The sequence below is a fragment of the Petromyzon marinus genome, chromosome 11, assembly GCF_048934315.1.
Source record: "Petromyzon marinus isolate PM22_M1 ecotype Great Lakes invasive population chromosome 11, UKy_Petmar_22M1.pri1.0, whole genome shotgun sequence".
Taxonomy (NCBI): domain Eukaryota; kingdom Metazoa; phylum Chordata; class Hyperoartia; order Petromyzontiformes; family Petromyzontidae; genus Petromyzon; species Petromyzon marinus.
Window position 1 is genome coordinate 9,468,217 of NC_133677.1, and position 24,520 is coordinate 9,492,736.

At 40.8% G+C, this 24,520-nt stretch overlaps 1 protein-coding gene across 3 annotated transcripts in view; it reads right to left on the minus strand.

Annotated features, from left to right (window-relative positions):
• LOC116941236 (uncharacterized) overlaps nucleotides 1–24,296 on the minus strand; it is a 54,054-nt gene extending 29,758 nt beyond the window's left edge. For 2 of the 3 annotated variants that reach the window (XM_032952066.2, XM_032952065.2), the window contains exons 1-5: nucleotides 23,489–24,290; nucleotides 20,515–21,774; nucleotides 8,105–11,118; nucleotides 6,060–6,122; nucleotides 278–324 (exon numbers count right to left, since the gene is read on the minus strand). In XM_032952066.2, coding sequence (XP_032807957.2) covers nucleotides 278–324; nucleotides 6,060–6,122; nucleotides 8,105–8,179 — 185 coding nt within the window. In that variant the 5' untranslated portion in view covers nucleotides 8,180–11,118; nucleotides 20,515–21,774; nucleotides 23,489–24,290. Of the gene's footprint in view, nucleotides 1–277; nucleotides 325–6,059; nucleotides 6,123–8,104; nucleotides 11,119–20,514; nucleotides 21,775–23,488 lie in introns of all 3 variants that reach the window. The other variant, XM_032952067.2, reaches the window with a different exon arrangement.
• Between the last annotated feature and the right edge of the window lie 224 nt (nucleotides 24,297–24,520).

The following is a 24,520-nucleotide window of genomic DNA, read 5'->3' on the forward strand; positions in this document are numbered from 1 at the left end:
CCACACTGATTGTATAGGATTTTATTAGCATTAACAGAAAGGTTCACTCATGGGATTGAGAAGATGGAGTATACAATATATCTATTACGTGACAAAGGGAACTTGATTGCTTAAATTTGTTATAAAAAATTAAGTCATATTGATTTGTGTGCACAAAAATACCAATGTGTACACTTATAAATTACATGGAGTTAATTCGCAGATAACACGAGGCTCACTGAGCGACTTGGTTTACTGGTTTGATTTAGAATGTGCTGACAGGGTTGGCTCTGCTTACATGCGTGATCTTTCTGGGAACACTTGGAGGACACTTGGATGAAGCTCCTACAAAAGCACAGGAACAACATGGGTCGATTAAATACATACTATTTACGAACAGTATTTCCAACATGTGCAAGTGTATGGGAGGAAAAAAGCAATCTTGTTTCTTTCAATATCAAAAATATGCTTCTGAAATATGATTCGATGTTAAATTTTATTGTGTTTAGGACACGACTATGTTTATTGACGATATAAGAGGACGGTTAGGAGTGAAAGACTGCGATGGTTCGGTCACGTTAAGAGAATTAACCCAGGCAGGATCCCGCACTCTGCGATGCAACACAAAAGTGAAAAGAAACAGGAGCAAGAGAGAAGACGAAAAACCAGGGGCACGGATAAAATATTTCAAGAGATAAATAATTGTGACTGAACGAGACTATTGCAACTGGTAGTCATGTTGTCAGCCCCATAATCGCTAACGAGCTCATGAAAGGGACAGATGATGATGATGATGGTGAGAATATTCATTGAAAATATTTTGCATTACTTTTGAGTATTGGCTTATACATTGTTGTATTGCTGTATTGTGATGAAATTCAAAGATTAAGCTACTTGCTGTCATTGGGGTGGTACATTGCGTTGTATTAAGATGAATAACATTTTTCCACAGTTTTGTCAAATGCAAGTTCACGCTCTGTTATGAACATGGCTTTGCTGTACTACAGTATTTTTTTTAAATTGTATTTTGTTTCGCGGTCGAATGCACACACGTTGACTTTATTTCGCACCGTACCCAGCCAAGTGTGCTAATCGGAGGTACTGTTTAGGACGAAGCTATGTGTGGTCGTGGTGCCAACACGTGGGTGCCTCGCACTGCACTGCCCATCAGAAAAGTTGGACACAAACAAAGCTACCTACCCACGTTGTTGGGATGACCTATTAGTCAACACGATGCTAAAATTGGTCAAAGGAAACGAAGCGTTGGCGTGAGCAATATAATTATAGATAAGAATATTCTGCACTGCAGCAATAATAATAGGGGTATTAGTCGTAAATTTAGTCGAAGTTAGAGTGTTGCTATGATAGAGTATGCGATGGTCACTGCTCATCTTTGTTGATGGTCATGAGCCAGTGGTCAAGGTTTCACTGTTTTACGGTCAGTTTTTAAGGATACAATTACCGTTGATTCCCCACTAGATGGTGCTAATTTGACTCATTTTGGGTCAGCATTTTAGATCACAATTTTCTAATCGTCTCCATTTTCGAATAGGCGGCTCCACAACACTAAAGTAGTGAATTGTCTTTTTGTCAACGTGACACTTTTTTTTTGCTGATTGGCCGTGTCGGGTGGTGGAGGGTTACGACACATTTATAAATAAACGCGATCTAACCCAAAAACCTTTATTATGAATAATATTGGTCGCGAAAGCCTACATGTTAAACTGACAAACAGTGTGTTGGCCAGTAATTTTATTACGCTTCATATAATTGTTTAAATGGAACCTCTTGACTTCTAAATTTGTCCTAATTTACACTTAATATTTCAACTAAACAAGTGTGTTTTTGTATCTTGAAGCTTGTTCAAATTTCACCTCAACTGTTAATTCTCGGGAGATTTGAAAGGGAAGTTAATGAGAGGTACCCAATCTATAATAGAGGTTTAAAAAATATATTACCGGCGAAACGTCGTACTCGAATTGTAAATGTTGTGGGGTTACTCTCCTAAAGTGCCGGTGTGCTGAACTAGTAACTAATTGGCATGTTTTGTTTACGTGACAAACCTTACTAATTGGCTGTGTCCGGTGGTGGCGGGTTGAACGACACATTTGTATTTACGCGATCTAACAAAAACAGACCCCTCATGAATAATTTGGTCGCGAAAGCCTACGTGTTAAACTGAAACTTACCCTATTTTCCACGATACTACCAGGCTGCAGGGTACATTTGTCCCATGAAAGTGTTGTAACACCTTTAATGTCAGCAGGAAAACATAAGAAGTTTTTTTTAATCCTTTCTGCCAATAAAACAGGTGTTAAGATTTTGATTTAAAGTTTTCGTGACTGCAGGGATTCATATTCTTGGTTCTTTCGGTAAAGCCACGTAGAAGGGAAACAATAAAATAAAAATAAAATATATAAAACATTAAAATTCTCACGACGTTTCGATTGCAACACAAGCAATCATCATCAGGTGTGAAAACCACAGCAAGATTTTTTTTTTAAACCGCCACTTTTTTCAAAAATTTCTTGCTGTGGTTTTCCCACCTGATGATGATTGCTTGTGTTGCAGTCGAAACGTCGTGAGAATTTTAATGTTTTATATATTTTTATTTTATTGTTTCCCTTCTACGTGACTTTACCGAAAGAACCAAGAATATATAATATATGTCTTAAGATGTTCAAAAACCAAATAGATTCCTTTTTGCAAGCAATCAAGTCTGCATTAACCACACGTACTTATGGCAAAATATGCAAATAAACTTGCTCTAATAATATATTGTCTTTGAAACTGATTGGCCTAGACCAGAGACAGACTTCTTTATGGCCTAGTCTCACCACCAGTGTCAGACCAGAGAAGGCCAAAAGGCGACAGTACAAAGACAATGCACGTATTAGATAATTGGAATTCATGTGGACATCTCTGCAGCCATTTCACGACATCTGATTTGACTTCCTCATCAGCCCTTTGCCTAAACTGTAGTTCATGGTTAAATTTCTTGCGCCACTCAACTGCACTGTTGTCTTGAAGACACATTTCACAGAACTGAACAACCTAGCCTGTACACTTCCAGTTTGGAAATTCCTTCACCAGAAAGGTTGTTACACAAACACTGTTCTCCGGAGAACTTTGTTTTCCACCATCTGAGAAATACTGTACCCAGTTTTTGCCTTTCCCACTCGACACATTCTGGAGTGATTAGCTAGCCGTCATTGTTATTGAGATCAAAAAGGTACAGATTAACCTTTATAGACCCTCACAGATGGACATTTTAAATTTATTTTACCATTATAACTCATACGTTTATAAACTGTAGCACAATTGTCTGCAGTCAGGCCAGCTCTAAAACATTCATTTGTAAGAAAGTTCCCCTTTTCCATATATAGATATGAGCTTGCAGTGTGTTTTTGACAGGGTTATACAAAAATCTATCAATTTCTGCATTCCTGCTGCGGCATGTTTCCGTTATCATTTTGGAAACTTGGGAAATAAAAACTATAAAATGAATTTATAATATTCAGGCGGACATCGTATAAAAAACTGCTTATGCTATCAATTCAGTACAGCATACGTACAATAAATAACACGGTGTATATTATGCATAATGACGCGACTGTTGGAAGCAGTACACAGTTAACAGTATAATTAACCACCTCGCCTAAGTTAAATTCTGGGCCACAGTTAACATCACGGTGGCTATGAGATGTTAACCACCTCGCCTGGTGTACAGGAGGTCGTGGGTTTCATCCCGACCTTGATGCCTGCATATTTGGAGTTTGCATGTCTCTCCCCATGGTTGCGTGGGATTTTCCTCGGGTTTTTCCCCTCCACATTTAGAATCAAAATGTGTTTAGAGTATTTGGCTGCTATACATTTTCACAAGGTAATTAACTTAGTTGAGCTATCATTTGTGGCCAGCTTCTGAAAAAAAAGCTATATATCTCTGTGGGCCTTACCTGGTAAAATAAAAAAATAGTTTATAATTGAGTTGTATCGGTGGTGGGTGATGTTTGAACCTCATCTGGGCAGTCTCCTTTACCAACCCCACACTGATCAGCATTGTGAAGTACAGTCAAATAATGCCCATGACCAACAAGGTACGGGAAGGACTTCAGCCATGATAGACTATATCAATACATTTATCACATAATGCCTTCATGAGTATGAAGCTTATTTTTCAAAAGGGTTCTGTATTGTGATATTTTTGCAAGTTCCTTTTGATTAGTTAATTAATAATAAATTGTATGTACAGTATATGGACTATAAGGACGAGTTTTGGATTAAACATTTCCGATTTTAGGAATTTTAGGCACAAGTTCCGATGTTTACATTTCAGGTTTTAGCTTAATTTTACATTACATAAACACGTAACGCATCTCGTACTAACAAAATAAGTGGGGTAATACACGTGATATAATTTGCTGTAATGTCATCTTTTTGGATCAATCCGATAAAAGCTTCAGATCACCTGGAATGTTGTTATTTAGGCCTGATTTTCGTTCTTCCCAAAAATTGGCAACACATCCCTGATACACTGTGAAATTATATTATGTACATATAATAGTGTTGGATGTATTGAGGGAGCTAAAAAAGTGATGTTATGGCAGCTTTTGTTTGCTGATTTGGTTATTATGCCTGATTTAGAAGGGCAGCTTGAGGCCAGGTGGGTGAGAAGGCAGGGCAGTCTGGAGGGGCTAGTAACACTGGTAGGAACCTCCTGGTTACACCAGCCCACAGGGGATTATTGTGTCCGTCTGTGCGTCGTGCATCCAAAAATGGGAGGGGTGGGGCTGGGTGGAGAGGGGAGGGTGGGGAAGGGCTGGGAGGGATGGGGCTGGGTGGGGAGGGGCTGGTCACCCCGTGGTGCCCTTATAAACCTCAACGTTTCACCTACTCACGCCGGCTTGTGCCCGCCCTCACAGTCGGGCATATTTGCGGAATACACCACGTGGTGCCGCCGTTGACCCTGGCCATTGACCGAGCAACCCAACGTTCCTACCAGCTCCCTCCGCAGGAATGTGTTATTCAGGAGTGGTTAGGGGCGGCGAGACCGCGGTGGTTCGAGCACGTGAAAGAATACAAAGAAGATGCGATTAGAATAACTATGGGGATGCCATCAGTACAGTGCAAAAGTTGTCGAGGCATTGGAGCAGGAGCGGTAGAAAAAGGATGGATGGATTAAAATGCATGAGAATGTTTTATATTTTAAACGTTATTTTTAACACTGTGATTTCTGTAATGTTTTACTTCAATGTCAGCGGAATAATTCATTACTTATGTTAAGAAATGTCAGCTAAGATTCATTTGCGAGCCAGATGCAGTCATCAAAAGAGCCACATCTGGCTCGCGAGCCATAGGTTGCCGACCCCTGTGTTGGAGGGTCACGTGGAATAAGAAATGAGAGTGGAAGTGACTCGAAAAATAGCTACAGAGTAGAAGTACACGGAGAAAAATTATCTGAGCAGCCGGGCTCATGCGTTCATGGGCCTTTTGGCTGTGAAGCAAAATATGTTGCATTACTACGCATCAGCATAGAACTGCTTTTTGTGTTTAGTTTGTTGTCCTTCCCTCGCACTTCCGAGGAGCACGATTGGCTACGTACGGTACAAAAGAAGTTCAATGTACATACATACAAATGCCTGGTTGGTTTTGTGAACTACACAGGAGGAACTAAAGTGACTTGTGTAGTGCGATCACATCACACCTCTTATATGGTATTGTGATGTTGATAGACATTTGTAACAGCCTTGAACACCAACCAGACGATAGTAAAAAGCTTAATTGTATGGTTAGCAGTATAAATAATTTTAAATGTTTACTTTATATTGATTTCATTAAATAAACTACAACATTAAAAAAATCCCTGTAGCCGTTTTATGTTTCTCTTGAGCAGTGCAATCCTTGTATGATTTGTGCTGGAAACCATTTGTTTAACCTCATTAATTGTTCATTTGAATAAAATTACTATATTATTATGCACAAGTCCAGAATGATAAATAATACAATACCACAGAATTGTTTCCTAAAATGTTTATTTCCTAAATATATTGTTTCCTTTTGTTATTAAATGATATCCTTACCAGCAAAGCTTTCCCGTCAATTTGGTTCCTCCAAGCTACAGAGGCACAGTCTTCCAACTGGTTCTGGACAGAAAAGAATGACATTTAAACAATTACTTGTACTCAACACATTTAATATAAGCGAAATTCATTACATCATCATCACCACCACCACCACGATCCATGGGCAGCTAGCCCATGGGTGTCAACTGCACGTTTCGTCATGTATTTCCACTTTCCTCCTGTCTTCTGCCGATAAGCTCAAGTAGTGGCACCGATCTCTTGTCGAGATTAATTACATTCACGGCGAATGCATTACGTTTTTTTCATGCACGAGGAACATTTATTGTAAGTGGGTTGTTGCGTTACCTGGTTTTAAGGTTTGCTCATTAGATAAGTGTTTGGTCAGCATGCTTACAGCATAACCGAATGTGGTCAATATTGCTAAGTGTTGCATGATTTTAGATTTTCCGATCGTGTGAGTGATAACGACTTGTGGCACGAAAAACAATTTCAATTAAACCAGCAGAAAATGTCACATTTTGAAAATATATACGCCCACAAAAGTACAGTGTTTTATTTGCTGACATGCGATAAAACTCACGTTGTTGTTTTTTCTTAATTTACATTTTAAAATAAATTAAGTTGTTTTAATAGACACAGAAAAAGTCTGAATTATAATTATGTATGTATGGCAAATTGAAATCGCTATTTTGCGAATACATGTTAAAGTGTTATCAATATTTACATGTAATAGTACTGTATAACATACATTTGAATTCGTGAACGTTGCGTTATTAATTTGCATATAAGTTCATAATTTTATTTTTCGAATATGGTTATGCTTCATGTCCCCTTTATGACAATTATGCATTCATTCTGAAATCAACACTAATACGTATATACATTAAAATATACGTTTTTAAATTGGGTCTGACCTCAATGAAGCGCTTATTCTGAATGCCACATTACAATCGCTGCTAAGACTTATTTACAGAATTCACGCGTTCCTGCTGTCAAGACTTGAACAAAAAGAAAACTCGACTGATGAAGTATTTGAATTGTCCACTGTTTTTTTATTTTAGGGGGAGGAGGGTTCACACATCGCATTTGGCAGTCACGATCAGAACCGTAAATTGTTGGCAAGAGGCAGACCTGCTGAAATAAACGCGCTTTAAAGTCGTTATCAAGTCACATGCACACACGTGTGGCTTGCGTGTGGCACGACCACACGTGGAACTTCCGCTTTAAACTTCCGCTTAACTGCCAAACAGTGCTGCCTGTAGGGACACAATACTATAACGTGCGTATAGCTGTCTCGCATTAAGGTATATATTCCCAGCATTAATCCTTTAAACGTTAAGAAATTATGCATTCACGTTTGTTCCATGCTGGTCCCCCAAGATGTTAAACCAAAACCTGCGATTAGCAGCTCCATGAAAAAATAAACTCTATAGCCATGTTGACCTTTTGTAACGCTGTATATATTTTTTGGCAGTGTACGAATTTCCACTGCAGTTATGTTATTACGCAAACATCGGTACTTACAGTATTAAAGTATAATTGACAATTGGTGAATGCCGGAGGGAAATATTTAAGCATATAAAAACATACAAAAAATTATAATAACATTGTATTATGTGCCGATGTTCCCATCCTCGGAAGACATTTAACTCAAAGCCCTCCACTGTTCAGCAAACATATGCCCTCATTAATATCACATCTGGTGTTGACGGCTTACCTCCCATTAAAATTCACGACATTCAAGCAGCCTGCACATTTTTATAATCGCACAATTTAACCAATCACACCCCGCGACATAACCACAGTTTAAACGCAATTAGTTTCCTACGCCGTACAGTTAAGCTAAATGCGGAACACATTCTCCCGTTATATCGTACAGATACAGAAAACGTGTTCCATGTATTACGAGTACACGAGGTCATAACGTTAAAATCTGTTGTGCATAGCAACTTATTTCAAGAGGGGTCACAAACAAACGCACGTTGGCATAACTTCAGCAACTGTTTCACGTTAAAGCCAATAAATTTAATACACGGCTTTACCTGTCGGAACCAGTCAACCACATCTTGGGGCTTCCACAATTGAACGTTCTTGTTTTTCGGCTGTCGTGCAGACATAATAAATTGATATCCACGCACGCACAACACCAACACCACCAACACCAAGTCTCTCTTGATGGACGTGCTGCTGCTGCTGCTGCTCCTGCTCCTGTTGATGTATAAGCAGCACCTTCCAGAGTGTTTTCGCTTTGACACTTGTTCGCGACTGCCTCTCTTCCTACAGTGCACTCAGCAGTTAGAACAACTCAAGTTCCTCTTCACGCCTAATGTTCCTATGTTCGCGGTTTTCATTCTTTGCCATGGAGGAGAGAGGGGGGGGGGGTAATACTGTAAACCAAGCATTTCTTATGCCAATTAAGTGTCTCGTGCCGATGAAGCTTTTTTTTAAATAGAGCAATAATTATGAATTATTTTTCAGGAGCGTGTATACATTTGTATCGAATGGGTGTTGGAAATGCCTTCCCTCTGGCTTTCTAATTCTCTGTATGTCGTTTCAAGTTTATAAACATACTAGAATGATTGAATGAGACACCTCAGGATTGGAAGTCTGCTATAAAGGAAGCCATGTACCATGGTTCATAAAGATGCAATACCAATTCACTTAAACTTACTTTTTAGTTTATTTGGAGATTGAATTTAAACCGACCGATTTCATTGTCCAAAATACGGTGACGTTTCTACGATACCCCATTTGTCATTAAAGTATTATTAAAAAAAAACTATTCTCATGTGGCTTGAATGGTGCTCTCTCAGGAATCATGTACAATGAATATACAGTATTAGTGTTGCTCAACACATTTCAATGTTTGAGTATTAAAAACATACCAGCGCTTTATTCTTCCAATACTTTACACTTGCACTGGAATAACACTTAGCAGCAACGTAGTGGATGGATGTGATCTTAAGTGTAGATAGTAAAAACCAGGGGCGGAGGCAGGGGGGTGACAGGGTAGACAATTGTCACCCTCCGAAAAAAAATAAAAAATCGAAAAATCTGAAACATTCTGCGTTATAAGTGTACGACACTCGGTCCGCCGTGCAATTGCATTGTCAGAGTGTGTCGCCAACCGATGGCCTGGGGTACAGCCGATTTCCCATTCACTCATTCTTCAAATTAAAATGTGTTGAATGTCACCCCGGGCTGAAAATCCTGGCTCCGCCCCTGGTAAAAAACATTTGTAAATAATGGCAGCATCAAAACAAGCTTACAAATTACAGTAGTATGACTTCCTTTCCACGTATTGTTGCATACACAGTATTTGTATAGCTTTCAAAAATAACGGTGCCGGGCATTGCTTAAAGGTTCAGAATGCGGCAGGTGCAGCATACCATACAATCAAATGACAACATGCTTTCGAGAGAAAATTCATGGACATACATAAGTCATATTTATATTTCAGTTGAGTGTACGACATATCGAAATGGTCACACTGCATCTGCCCATTAACTGTCCCCAAAATCCTGCTCAACTATACGTGTGCCACATGGTTTAGACCCAACACTTCATATTATTAAAACGAGGTTTCATCAGATCCCCGAGGTGATGTTTCAAAATCAAAACCTAAACTTCCCGATAATTTCCTCGTGTAAAAATGTAAGTACAGTACTCTTATTACTTTATAAGACTACTAAGAAGATTAAAATACTATCTACTAATTTTACATCCTGAGTAAAAAAGGTAATTCAGGACATTTTATATCGTAATGTTATAATGTGCTTACATTGAAGTTTAATGCAGCCCTTTTGCTGTTATGATTTTAGTTTAAAGAGAATACGGTTTTTATGGTAACAGCCTCGTTAATTTACATACTCTGTGACCGCTGATTTTATTTAGGACTACATGTGTCGTGTGTTTTAAAATAAAGCTTTAGTTTCTTCGCTAGAGGGTTAGCAGTGTGACTTGTGCATAAAGAAATAAAGTAAATGTTTGAATTCATAAGACCCGGGGGTAATTGTCTATGTATGTTTAAAACATACCAACATGCTTATCAAGTGAGTGTTCAACTATACAACATGTCTATTTTTTTAAATCACCGTGTTCTTTTAAATAACAGGTAGACGGGCAACCTCTTTCTGAAATATATAGGTAAAGTTTATTGTTCATGATAACGAGTATTATTAAATTGCCTAATTGCTAGCTGGCAGTCTTACTGTAGTTAAAATGCCTTGGGGTTTCAAAACTGAGATCTTCATTTCCAATATTCTAAACAACCAAAACAGCTTTCACATACTGTTAGGGCAATCGTTGTTCGCGAGCACTGATTACACACACAAAGACCCCCCTTATCGCCTTAACAGACTGTTGTGTCACAGGTGCTGTTAGCGAGCAGCACCTATGAAGGCTGCAATGGCACACGAAGGGGGGTAGGTGGCCAGCACCACGCCCGGCCGCCTTTGTCTCCCCAGTGGCGATGTTTACTGCACACCGCACCAGGTTACTCATTTGAGGCCGAGTCGACCTAGGGGAGGCCCGGGACAGGTTCAGACAATCGTCGCCGGTGTTGGCCGTGAGCGGGAATCGAACCCGGGTGGACAGGTTCGTAGCGCAGCGCAGCGCTGACCGCTGCACCACCGCTCCCCACACACATACAACCCCCCCCCTCCCCCCGTTATAGACCTTGACATGCTGTTGGGGCAAGTGCTCTCGGCGAGCACCTACAAAGGGCCAGCACGCCACACGAAGGCGAGTGCCCCACGAGCAATTGACACGCACGCCGCACGCTCGCGGTGCTACGACGTGTAAACACGAATCACGTCCTTGATGTGAGCCCTGCACATGGGGCACTTGGGCGACTGGGAGGCCTTAACGCCCAGGGCACAGCTGCAGCACATGCACAGGTGTCCGCAGGTGTAGATGACGGCGTTCGCGGGGCGACTCATGCACACGATGCACTCGCAGAGGCCGCCGTCGGTGGGCTCAGACGCAAACGAGGCGAGCTTTGTTGAGTCCGGCACGGATGAAATGTCCTGGGTTGTCGACGCACTTCTCGTCGCAACTGTGGAAGACAAGAAGTTGTTGCATTTTTTTTGTTTTTGTTAACATCTCCAAAGTCAAATGCAGAATAGACTGTAATCGTCAAATTCAGCGTTCCCACGGCTCGTCTAATCCAGGGGGTCTCGGCAAGCAAAATAACAAAGAAGGGCCAAATATATTCTTGGTTCTTTCGGTAAAGCCACGTTGAAGGGAAACAAACAGGTCCCTGCAGGGTGGGCTGGTAGGAACATTGGAATTTTGCGCAATTTTATTTTTACACCCCAACAGCACGAGATTTCACTTCGTTAAAGTATTGAAAGGGGACGGACGGACACATTAATCTATTGCAGGCTGGTACACTCAGTTTACAACTTCGTTCCTACCAGTATAAAATAATAGAATATATATAAAACAATAAAATTCTCACGACGTTTCGACTGCAACACAAGCAATCATCATCACCTGATGATGACTGCTTTACCGAAAGAACCAAGAATATTAATCACTGCAGTCACGAAAGCTTTAAATCAAAAAGAAGAGCCAATTTCTTATTAGAATTCGGTAAAAAAAACGCTCAATATTTTAACAGCCGCAGTGCATGTGGATACGAGACGGTGGTGATCCTTAATAAATCACGGTCACGAATCCAGTCCTTAAAGAGCCGCATGCGGCTTCGGAGCCGCGTGTTGCCGACCCCTGCCCTAATCTATTCCTAGAACCGTTTTTTTCCATCTCGTATGCGAGAACAATTAATTATATTGTTTGCAACGGCATTGTGTATTTACGAAGTGTCACCAGGTCAGAATGACATGGGCCGGCGGTGAGACTTCGCCTCTTGTTGCAGAGGTTCGTGGTTTGCATCCGGAAGGCCGCCATGGTTATTACTGCGGTTATATATTCATAAAATACGTGCGCCGTATCTTTCACAGCGGACAATAAATATCGCCCGACGTCATGTGAAACGAGTGGGCCATTGTGTGCTCGTGTTAAGGTTGAAATTTGCCACGTAAAAAAGAATACTCTCAAATTACTCAATTGGAATTACATACAAGATCTCTTCCTTCTGGGAAACTCCTTTGCAGACTACGCCTACTAAATGTAGCTCCTTCGTGATAGACTTTTGTTCTTAAAATACCAAATGATCAACTACTTTTCAATTATAAAATAGGTATGTTCTTAAATACACTGCGAAATTTATATGCAATGGTAGGTCAAGCAATGATTTGGCATGATGCTAATTAGAAAAAAATATACGGAACTTGTTATAACTTCTGATGGGATGGATCTTGAAAGAAGATATGTACAGCACTGGGGAAATGGGAGTGATGGAATTGGGTCATCAATAATAGAAGCACGTTTAGCTACATTTGAAAAGATTACGTTTTTACAGAACTATATTTGTAACTAAAAAGATTCAACTCTTTAATTTCAAGCACAATAAAAAGTAAAGTCTGTATACTAATATTGTTTGTAAAATATGACTTGCTTAGTTTTGATCAGTTTTCATTCCAGATTTTATTGCTAGTCCAGGTTTTATAGTAGAGAATTGTTACTCTTTGGTTCTTTCGGTAAAGTCACGTACGTATAAAATAAAATAAATCACGACGTTTCGGGCACAACACATGATGACGGACGCTTGTGTTGCCCCCGAAACGTCGTGATTTATTTTATTTTATACCTACGTGACTTTACCGAAAGAACCAACGAGTATGGATTCCTGCAGTCACGAAAGCTTCAAATCAAGATTAGATAATTGTTCTTTTGCAGCTGGTACAGCCAAATATCGTCCCCCCCCCAAAGCACACCCTGTGAGTGATTGCCGACATGTTCGTTGCAGACTTTGGAATGGAATGCACAACTTGGTGCTGTGTTCTAATGAGTTTAAATGATGATTGTGGACTTTTTTATGGGCACTGTGAGTGCAATGTGTTATGGAGGTGAATGCCGCCCCGTTACATATTAACCAAGCAGAGCTGGCATAAACTGCATGTTTTTCTGCTATAAAATGAAACATTGGTTGAGACAGACAGTATTAAAAAGGGCAAAATAAAATGTGGCAGACTGCACAGCAGCGATTGCTTGTTTTAACTGATAAATTGTCACTTTTGAAAAGTTACACATTTTTGGAAATCGTTACCGTTTTTAAGTACTGTCTATTGCATATTTATCACATTTTTACATTATGGTTGGCAAATATATATATTTATATGCTGTTCTAAAAAACAGGAATTAATAAAATCATATTTGTTAATACAATGATGTGCTGTATAGCATATTTGATCTTTTTTTTATAATGTACTGTACGTACCCGGCGACCAAAGTTCGATTTCCGTTTACGACAGACACCAGTGACGATTATCTGAACCTGTCCTGGGTCTCTCCTAGGAAGACCCAGCCTCAAATCAGTATCTGGTGCGATGTGTAAACATCGCCACTATTGACACAAAGGCGGGCAGGCGGGCGACGTCTTAAATGTGTACCTTGGAATATGAAATCAAGTGCTGTAAACTACTGTCCAGAGATGCGTTTTAGTCAGCCCATAATGGACTAAATGGTGACACAACGCACGAAATAATCGTCGTGTATTTGTGTGGCGAAGCCAGTCAGTGGTTAGTACAGAGGCCGCGTGCATTGCTGCATCACGGCAGTTGTACAAACCATTCAACAAAATAATTCTAATAATGCACATAGGGTGTCATTCACACATATAAACCAACATATTGCCTATTTCTGGAATAGGTAATTGATCGGACACAGGCGCACAATGAAATTCACCATCCCAGCATGGATGAAAATAATTTTATACGTCCAACACCGAAATACATTTTTCGCATTTCTCCCTCCTTTAAAAAGCTGGACAAATGATGTCTTTTTCACATTACAGTCCCTAATTTGTTTACATACCACCGTATGTCCAAGTAATGAGCCACTTTGATTATAAAAATGGCTACCCACATCTTTCGTTGAGGATTCAGAGCAGAGCCGTTGTTATTTTTCAGTTTGCTCTCCAGTCACCAGTATATTGTGACAGTTTGCTCTACTTTGTCACGTACGGTTTGTAGCATCCCTATATAGTGTCCCGGGGGGGGGGGACGCAGGTCAGCGGGGAGGAGACCTTGGGCATCTTGCCTGGGGCTCTATCCGCCATTACTCGATACCTGTGATACTGGACATCTGTGGAAAAAAAGAGCTTCATAGCTCATCGGGTTCCTCCACGATCAATATTCTGATTCTCGAGCACGTGCAGTATGGGGTCGGGAGGCCACAGGCGCAGGCTTGAGTTGTACAAGGTAGGCCCGGGGTCGCAAATCTGACCTCGACGTGCCGGAGGGAAGAAAACGATCGCAGCCCCCATCTAGGACTGTGGGGCAAAATATGTTGGGTTGATGTCAGCGTAGGGGTCAGGGAGGGTACGTTTGAGCGCTGCTCACTCGGTCATGACGTCACCATAAGTTCCAGTTAAAGTGTACAAAATCTTAGAAGAGCCCAGCGACGTTCCACGTTGCTCATTGATCATGACAAGAAGGATGCGTTAATTTGTAATAGTTTTGCTTGTGCTTGCTTCTATGCATTGCATACCACATTTTGCTGGGAAAGGACATATAAAGTGTTCGTGTTTTGAATTGTAGTACTCGATTAACCTCATGTAATAAAGTAAACTTAGTTTAATCTAGTGGATGGGTAAAGAGGGCATTGGTGATGGAGCAGTTGTGCTGAGAGAGGAGAGTTTTCCATCCCTGGGCAGTGTGCTTATGACCAGTTCCGGTTTGATAGCAGAGGTCTCACTCCGAATCAGTCGGGCGGCATTATCTTTTCATCGGCTGTGCAATGCTGTGTGGAAGCTACCTTGTCTGTCACGAAGCTTCGGGTCTTCTCGGCCACAGTCATGCCCTCCCTTCTCCATGCTTGTGAAACGTGGACCCCTCTAATGGAACATCTGTACCGGTTAAAAACATTCAGGCTGGCATGCCTACAATCCATCTTGGGTTTAACAAGGCTGGATTGTGTGAGGAGCTCACAAATCCTTGAAAGATCTGGACACATTTCCATCAGTGTTGGCTGGGTCATGTATCCGGCATGCCCAGCCACCACATGCCCAAGCAGCTTCGGTTTGGCTGCATAGAGGGGGCTAAATGGGCACGTCATGGGCTGGAGAAGAGATGGACTAATGCAGTACGGGAGGATGTGGAGCTGAGTGGACTTGCTGACGACTAGTACCAGCGGTGTCAATATCGGCCTCTGTGGAGGAGGCTCGTGAAGAACGCTGCTGGGCAGTTGGAGGCAATCGCCCTCCAGCAACAACAGAGGGCAGAGGAGCGACGGTCACAACAACGAGTGGAGCGCCGGGCAGCTAAAATACAGCGAGTTGGCACAGTAAGATTACAGCTGGTGCATCTACCAGTCATCTCAGTCAGCCAACCCATGGCACCTGGGTCTGTCCCGGGACCTCCTGTCAGCGAGCCTTGGACAATTCACGTGGCCTCAAAGTGCACGTGGCTTGGCACAAGCGCCGTAGTGACATCACCATCACTTCGTCGCGAATGGCAGGTATTGATGTATTATGTTTACCAGCATTATCTTTGCATTAAACAAAAAGTGGTTTATAATCTAACCACAAAAAGCCTGTATTATGGATGATATTGGTCGCGAAAGCCTACGTGTTAAAAGTGGTTTGTGTTAAGTTCTAAAACGTAGGCAAATTCTTTCAATTGTGCCAGACGCTGATAACTAAATTTGGTTACAATTTTACAAAAAGCCATGTTAAAATAATCTCTATAAATGTGGAAACTGTAGTTTATTTGAGTGTTAAAAGGTATTATACAACACAAATTCACACCTTTTAAAGACATGACACTCATAAATGTTTTTTTTTTATATAATTTTAGCAAAGCGTGCACTCTATACCACATTGACTACGAAACACAGCCTTGTTTTATTACTCCACAATGTGTTAACTTCTGTAACCCAATTTTACACATTTGTATTTCATAAAATGGTGATGATTATAGCTTGTGCTGGGGTTATACGTTTCTGTTATTTACATGCTTTATACAATTACGTAAATTGTAGAGTTGCATTAATGCATAATTATATATTTTCTCCTTGTGGATCTGCTTCAACAAAATACTATACTGTACAGTATCTCCATTGAATTGAAAAGTTTCCCCTTGACTTACGTGCGCGCATTTCGATATGAAGTACGTCAATTTGTGGACCACACCAGCAAATAACTCACTTTTACAAATAAACGTCATGAAACATTTCACAGCCCCGGGTTGGGAAACAGAATGTCCTCTGAAAAGGTCAGGGTGTCTATTAGATAATGTTAAAGTGGATAATTATCAGTGTCGTTCACAAAAGGGCAGGCACTGGGTAGCAGATCGACAAACCTTGGACCTAAGCCACGTTGAACGCTCATCCATTTGCCTCCTGCAATGCTTGGCTGTTATGACCCATCACTAGAGCCCTCATATGACCCAGCAAGCATAGTCAGCGACTGTTGTGGCTTACAGAGGGGGAGGGCCTCAAAAAGAATTTCAGTGATCTCAAAATGGTCTGATTAATGTCACAAGGGGCTCATTCACTGGGGCTCTTTGGGTGCTAATATGGGACCTGCCGCTGATGGGGTCTATTTCTTTACAGCTCAATGTAACACAGGTTTGCAATTTACATGTAAATGAGGCTATATACATCATTCTATATATACAAGCACATTTAGAATGATTGATGGAGGAACGTGGTTTCTTTAGATTGAAGTTTGGCGTTAAGTCAATTTGTAGATAATGATCTATTTTATCCAATATTGGCTGGTCTAGAATATACCAGACATATACAAAGTATAAAGGAATTTATTTAAACCCCTATTTTATGAGTGTAAAAGATAATTATGCATTTATAGGTGAAAGAAGTGTACTTTGTATGGCATGTCATATCGTTCCAGCACTGTACTGCATTTTATGCATATACAGATGTAAATATTGTTTAAACATGTAAAATTGCTCACATTCATGATATAAATGTGCACACTGTGATCTACTGTTTTATGCAGATTAATTCAAGGAAATTCTCTACATATATCAACGGTAAATTAATCTCATCCTCAAAATTACCTGTGTTGACAGTAGATTTGAAGCTTTCGTGACTGCAAGGATTCATACTCTTTGGTATTTTCGGTAAAGTCACGTAGGTATATAGAATAAAAATAAAATAAAACAACTAAATTAAATCACGATTTAATTTAGTTGTTTTCTTTTATTAAATCACGATTTAATTTAGTTGTTTTCTTTTATTTTAATTTTACCTACGTGACTTTACCGAAAAAAACAAAGAGTATGTGTTGACAGTCTTTACATTTTTTGGTCCCCCAAAGCTGTAATTTTAAGGAGCACACCATTTCTTCTCAAGGCCAATTTTACTGAAATAATGTATTTGGTTACGCTGCATTGGCAGTGGTACACAAGCACAAACAAGCAACAACTGCTCAACATATTTGTCAATAACACTGCTTTCAAAAGGAAAGTATATCATAGGCGACACTTTGAGCAATGGCCGTTTTTCATCAATTGTGTTATGAAAAATGTGGATTTCCCAAAACATCACCAATTATATATTTTTCCTTTCAAGGCAGCGTTATTGACAAATGTGTTGAGTTTTTTTTATTTGGGATGTTACTCATCATACTGGTAAAAGCTCAGCTTTTGTTCCTTGCCATCTGGCAATGTGGCTGTCAGAAGGGAGAGACTTCCTCATAAGTGGGAAATTCCTCTTTCTTTAATTTAATTCACGATAATAAAAATCGTTGGTATAACAATACATTATAAAGAAATTACAAGTACAGGGGGTACCCGATATATGAAGCAATTGACGGGACCCCGGGGTCCCATCACTGCCCCGGGGTGTGAAAAACCGCGTAGCGACACGAGTCTTGCCTTACCGACAACAACAAAACTAGTGGTCAATCGATTGGCCTCGTCGAGAGCTACTCGGGGCACTAAATTTCGTAAAAAGTTGAAAAATTACATAAACACGTTAAATTCACTGCCTGGGGGGCGGGCTCGCCTTGGCAAAGAAGCCGAGGATCGACGGCTGACCGGAGGTCGTCGTCGCCGCGCACGACTGCGGCGGACGCCCCCCGGGGCTCGCGTTTGGCCGGTGGGGTGGCGCCCATCGTGTTGATCGCCGCCTGCTGGCGCTTCTTGGCGCCAGCAGGCTGGATGTAATTACCAGCGAAACGTCGTACTCAAACTGTAAATGTTGTGGATTCACTCTTCAACACACCGGTGGGCTAAAGTAGTGAATTATTTGTCTTTTGTCAACGTGACACTTTTTTTGCTGATTGGCCGTGTCGAGTGGTGGAGGGTTACGACACATTTATAAATAACGCGATCTAACCCAAAAACCTTTATTATGAATAATATTGGTCGCGAAAGCCTACGTGTTAAAAGGTGTTTAATCATCTCCCAACACCTTTCTCCAATAAGCACAACTCATCCACTCCTCAAGGTAAGATCATAAAATAAGTTGGTTAAGGTAAAATATTTGAAAAATGCTGTTTAAGATTCTGTGCTTTTTTGCAGTAAAATAGTTTTCTGTTTGAGTCATTGCTTAAAAATGTGACAAGTTATTTTTTTAAAATAAAAATGAAAACATTTAAAGTCTACAGGACTGCTTTGAAATGCTCATAATAATGGTTTTAAATTAAGTGTTTGATAAGTATTAATGCTGTTTAAAGGTTATTTAACTCAGAATTGGTTATAAATGTGTACATTACGTACAGTACGTATTTTGGTTGCTCGGTATGAAAAAACATTTCCCTAAGTTACGGTCCCTACCCTTAACCTTATTTCATTATTTTTTAATGGGAGAAATTGCCCCGCTTTGCGTCGCATAGGCAATGATTACGTTCTTATGGTCCCAATCCCCCCTCCACCTCATTATTCTTATGGGGGAAAATTCGTTTCGTTATAAGTAGCAACTTTCCGGTCCCTAACCTCGACGTAGATCGGGGACACCCCCTGTATTGTATAAGCTAATTCAAATCGTTTTCATGCTCCATTGGGCTCTGTACATTGGTTCTCACCTTCACATTGACATCGGGGTGCAAGTTATGTTATTATTTCCTTACCGTTATTTTTATTTCCCTGTTTACCAAATCACCCAGAATGTCTCGGCAGATCTTGGAAGATAAGCAGGTTTGAGCCTGAATAATGCTTGGATGGGCAACCAACCATGCACAAACAGGGTGTCATTCGAATGCAGCGCTACATGGTGGGCAGTAGACGGTGTTGCAGCAAAATCCACTGCTGCACAATTGTACTGGATTTCTATGCTCCCACGTCTATGCTCCCCGTCTTCATAAACCCGCATTGACCTGCGTGGCAGTGTATGGCGAGGTAACCTCCACAAACCTGCATGGGGATGCCTTCATCCAGCCGTGGATTAATGACACGCGATTTAGTACAGCGAGTGCGTTCGTGTTACAAATTATTTACTTTAGTCTATTTACATGTAAAATTATCAATTCTGGTGTAACGGAATTAGAGTTGGGGACACAGGGCCTGGTAATCAAACAATGCATCATAAAGCATCGCTTGAGGTTTCGTGGCTTTCTGAATGTGCCTACGCAGCAGGTTGGTGCAACACATGAGACTCTAGTTGACTGCTGTGTTGAGTATTACACTACCTACACTGTACTTGTAATTCCGTTGCTGTGGAATCACCGACATTCCATGCAGGATTGTTGTACAATTTAAATAAAAGTGTGAAAATGTACACGCAAGCATTCATCCTGTATAAAATGCACATGTCCTCAGAAAATCAAATGTTCAGCTTGAACGATTGCCATGGCTAGAAGTGCTGATGTATGTCGTGAATTATGGAGTGGCAACCAATATAAGGGACGTATCCATGGAGGAGATGGAGCGATAAGGCCAGCTCATGTGCGGGTGTCTGGATGGCTTTCTGCATCGCAGCACTGTGATAGATGGTGGCTTGGAGCGGCCTTCATCCAGCGGTGGATTACTCTGGCTTACGATGCTAATGCATATTTGAGCTTGAGTCACAAGGCAACGGACATTGTAGTTATTTCATCGGATCTGTGTGATGTCATCACGATTTGGAAATAAGGCGAACCTTTGTAAACGTATTGCTATGTTTTCGTCAATTTAATACACTTACCCAATTGTCAAATATCAACAGAATTGTATAATCCAATTCAATTGATATTGGATTATCTTTAAGACAGTCAAAGCGACTCCCATTTGCAGACATGGAGAGACAGACGGGCAGACGGACCAGACATAGCCAATGCATGAACGCTGTCAACCTCAGTTGGAACGCATACAAAAAAAAACTATGTAGGGATTGTACGCACGATCGCTACTGCACATCGTAACCGTCCATTTCGTCATGTTTGTACCTTGATTCCGTGGGCTGAGCGGATCGTTGCGCACTTGCAACGACAGCCTGATGGCCATGTTCATCTGCTCCACTTCCGACATGCCCCGGCTGCCTGGGTTGGCATCGACCACTTGTCCTCGTGCATCGGTCGGACTTGAGCTTCCAGACGCTGGGGCAGGTGGTGACACAGCGACGTTGCCTGGCTGAGCGCTGGTCAGATCGACCATGGAGCGGCTGCACGTGAGCCTTGCATTCGGTAGCCCGGCAGGGGTGCCGGGAGGCATCCTCTGGTTGTCCCTCGTCGTGGGCATAACCCTCCTCTTCATTTCAGGAGTAGAGGGTGTGGACATGTTGACCGGCTTTGCTTTTTTGAAGAGGCATTTCAGGGAGGCGGGCAAGTTTTGTGGTAGAATGTTGGCGTGCTTGTTGACTCTATTTTCCTTGCTTTGGTTAGTGTTCACTTGCTCCTCTCTAGTAGCAACCTGAGTGTTTCTTTGTGGATGGTCAACAGGGTGGTGCTTCACTGACTTTGAGACATGTGTGCGGTCTTGGGTCATTTGTGGATTTTCCTTAATAGGCAGCTGAATCCGTTCTAAATTTAAATTAGGCCTTTCTTTCCACACTGGGAATATCGGACCATGTGGCCTCCCATCGTCTCTTCCATGCTTACCATTGTTTTGTCTAGAAATGGGTTCTTTCACAATAGATTGATGAGAAATTTGTTCCGTGGACGGCTGGCTGTCTGTGCTTCTTATGCGACGGTGACGGTATTCTGCCCTCGGTGGCTTTTGTAAGTTGAACAGATCTCCTGAGCTCTGACATGTTTCTTTAACCATTATTACCTTCCCCTCTGACTTGGGAAAGACATTTTCACTTTGAACTCGATTTTTCTGATCATCGCTCACAAAAGGCTGTTCTGAATGTTGTAGCCTCTTATGCTGATGAAGAGAGTTCGATGTTGATGGGAAGAAGTATTGACGGGGAGTTGACGGAGTTGTAGGACAAGACATGTTCTCTCTTTGTTGGTGACCGGCTTGAGATGGCAATGTAGCAAATGTTCTCCGCTTGAAACTCGGACTGATTACTTTGTCAGGGCTGTAGGGTGGTGCCCCTGAAGGGTTGACACCGGAGGAGCTCTGGGCCCTTGGATTTGACCTGGGCGACGATGAGTGGTCTCTCCGCCAGACCACGGGACTTGAAGGGCTTGACCACCGGCCTCGTCTCGATGTGATGCCTTCATCTGACAGGCGGCGTTGTTGACATCGCGGTTTCTCCGAGCCTGAAAATAAAATCGACAAATAATTAAATTACAATGTATTGATGAGCTATTAATAGTGTATTTAATATATCATGAATTAGGCACACGCTGAATTAACGAATACATAGACATTGATTTGCACAGTAGATTTTTTAATTGGTAAATACTAAAGTATTTTTCTACAGATTATTATGGGTGTTTTGGTGTTTAAAATCCGGTAATGGATTGTTTTGAAAGTGTTACATTTGTTATATTACATTTAAAAAATGTTATTTACAAGAGAAGAGAAAAAAATATATATCTGAATGCATGTCTTGCACTCAACTTAGGAAATATAAACAATGACCATCATTTAAGACGAAATATAATACTGCATTCTAAAAAATACATGAACTTATGTTTTGCAATCTATGTTCATGAACATGCATAATATCAAGATGTTGGCAAGATCAATGTACACAGCATAGGATGTTAGGTGTACATTCAAAAAAACTGCTGGAATATCAGTGAATATAAATATCACCTCTGACAATTGTCAGTAACATTTCATCATTTTGTGCCGTGCTAGTTTATTTTAAGACATATAAGACAATTCATTAATGCTTATAATGGAACACAGTCTCATACTTGCAGCTCTTCTAGCGTTTGTAACACAATAACGGTCATATGGTAGATGCTTAGTAAAAAATAAACTTCCTTAAAATTTTATTTTTTAAAACAACGGTTTTATTTTAAAGTGCACTAAAAAGTAAATAACTCGATTGGACAACGCTAAGTGGACGACATCTTCATTACAAGAGACACGTGGCACCTGCTTCTTGGGCGAGGCGATTCCAGGGTTTAGGGACCGCTGCGTTTTTGACCTACCCAAAAAAATATTTAATTAATAAGCCGTCCATACAAAATGTTAATTGCTTTAAAAGAGCCAATTAATTGATATAGGCATGCATTGTCACCGTATCCGAGTACGTGTGCAAAATTTGGAATTCATTGAACAACAGGGAGTAGACTAAATTTTATCACGTAGGCTTTCGCTCTATTTAAGACCAGGAGCAAGTGAGGGCTTAACCATTCTGGCGAATTGCCCGATGATGCTGGATGTAATTACCAGTGAAACGTCGTACTCAAACTGTAAATGTTGTGGATTCACTCTTCAACACACCGGTGGGCTAAAGTAGTGAACTATTTGTCTTTTGTCAACGTAACATTTTTTTGCTGATTGGCCGTGTCGGGTGGTGGAGGGTTACGACACATTTATAAATAACGCGATCTAACCCAAAAAACCTTTATTATGAGACTAAATTTTGATTACAAGATTTGACCATGCACAGGAGTCAAGTTAAGTAAAACCGTTGAAAAAATTGTATTTTCAATTGTCAAATAAATCAGCAATACATACTTCTAAATTATTTTCTCCCCCCAAAATATCTCTGGTGGTGCTGTAACAGCACTTGGCTCACGAGTGAAAATCTGTAAGTTTGAAACCCGGTCAAGCGTTGACTCAACTCACACAATCCCTCAGTTGTTAATGAATAGCCCACCACAGCTTAGCGAGTTGCAACATAGTTTCAGGATTGTTAGATTATGTACTTTTTCAAATTTAATATCCATGTACTATTTGACAAATACAAAACTTTTAAATAGTTTTTAACGTTTTGTGGGACTATTACTAAACATCCCATTATCACAATATATTTGTCCACGTATAGCAATACATGAAGGCAAAATGTCATACCTGAGCTCTTCAATTTGTCGGCTGTTAAGGCACCCTCTTGGTAACAAACCGAAACATTATTACTGGAGTCATTGCTTTGCAATGATGTGTTTTTGTCATCAGATCCTAAAAGCTGCCTTGTTAAGGTTTTGGCTTTTTCGAGCGGTGAGCTGTGGACCATCATTCCTGCTGGAGTTCAGTTCCCATTCAAATGGTGCTTAGTGTTCTCTGAAAGAGCTGTTTATATACTGTCATCGTGTGTCAGTGCCCTTGGAACTAAAACCATACCTACGTCAAAACCAAAGGGCACTGTAGTTGAATTGCAACAGGCTGGGTTTAAGCCACCTTTAATGGCTCGCTGTACGCCACAAAACTATAAACTTAAATGTTTTTCATGTGCTTTACGTCTAGTTGTGTTGCTCTTGGTTTTGTTGAGGATAATGCTGGTTGTGATAAATTTTGCATCAGGCGTTTAAAAATCTTTATTTTTCTGCCCCCACCACCAATTGAAGTGTTTGTCCTATTTGTGCCACATAGCCAAGTGGCGAAACGATGCGTTTTTTTATGCTCATGTGGTTCACGCTTTGCCTCAGACTGCCAGCCTCCACAGCTTCCCTCCAGTAATTTTCAAAGGTACGTTATTACAGTATAAAGAGGTTCTAATAATATATCACATCCCTTTGGCAACCCACGACTGACTGAATAAGGGCCTTCTAATGCTTGATCCATGATGGGGATTTGTTTCACAACGCTGATAAGTGCGACTTTGGTCAAAGGTAGGGATTCAGGACAAGTTCACAGAAATCTCACTTGGATATATTGGTTCATAGCACGGTGCTATTACCACTGCGCTTCTCTTTCCATTTATAAATAAATAATAACTTAACATGATTTAATAATGCACTGCATTTTCCTACCTTTTCAGTAATTTCACAATTGGATTTTCCCCTCTATAGTTGATTCATAAATATTTTACAATGAAGATGAGTGTGTAATTGTAGGTGACAGTGATTGACTTTGATTTTGCCTGAGTGCCATTGGCACTCAGGAATC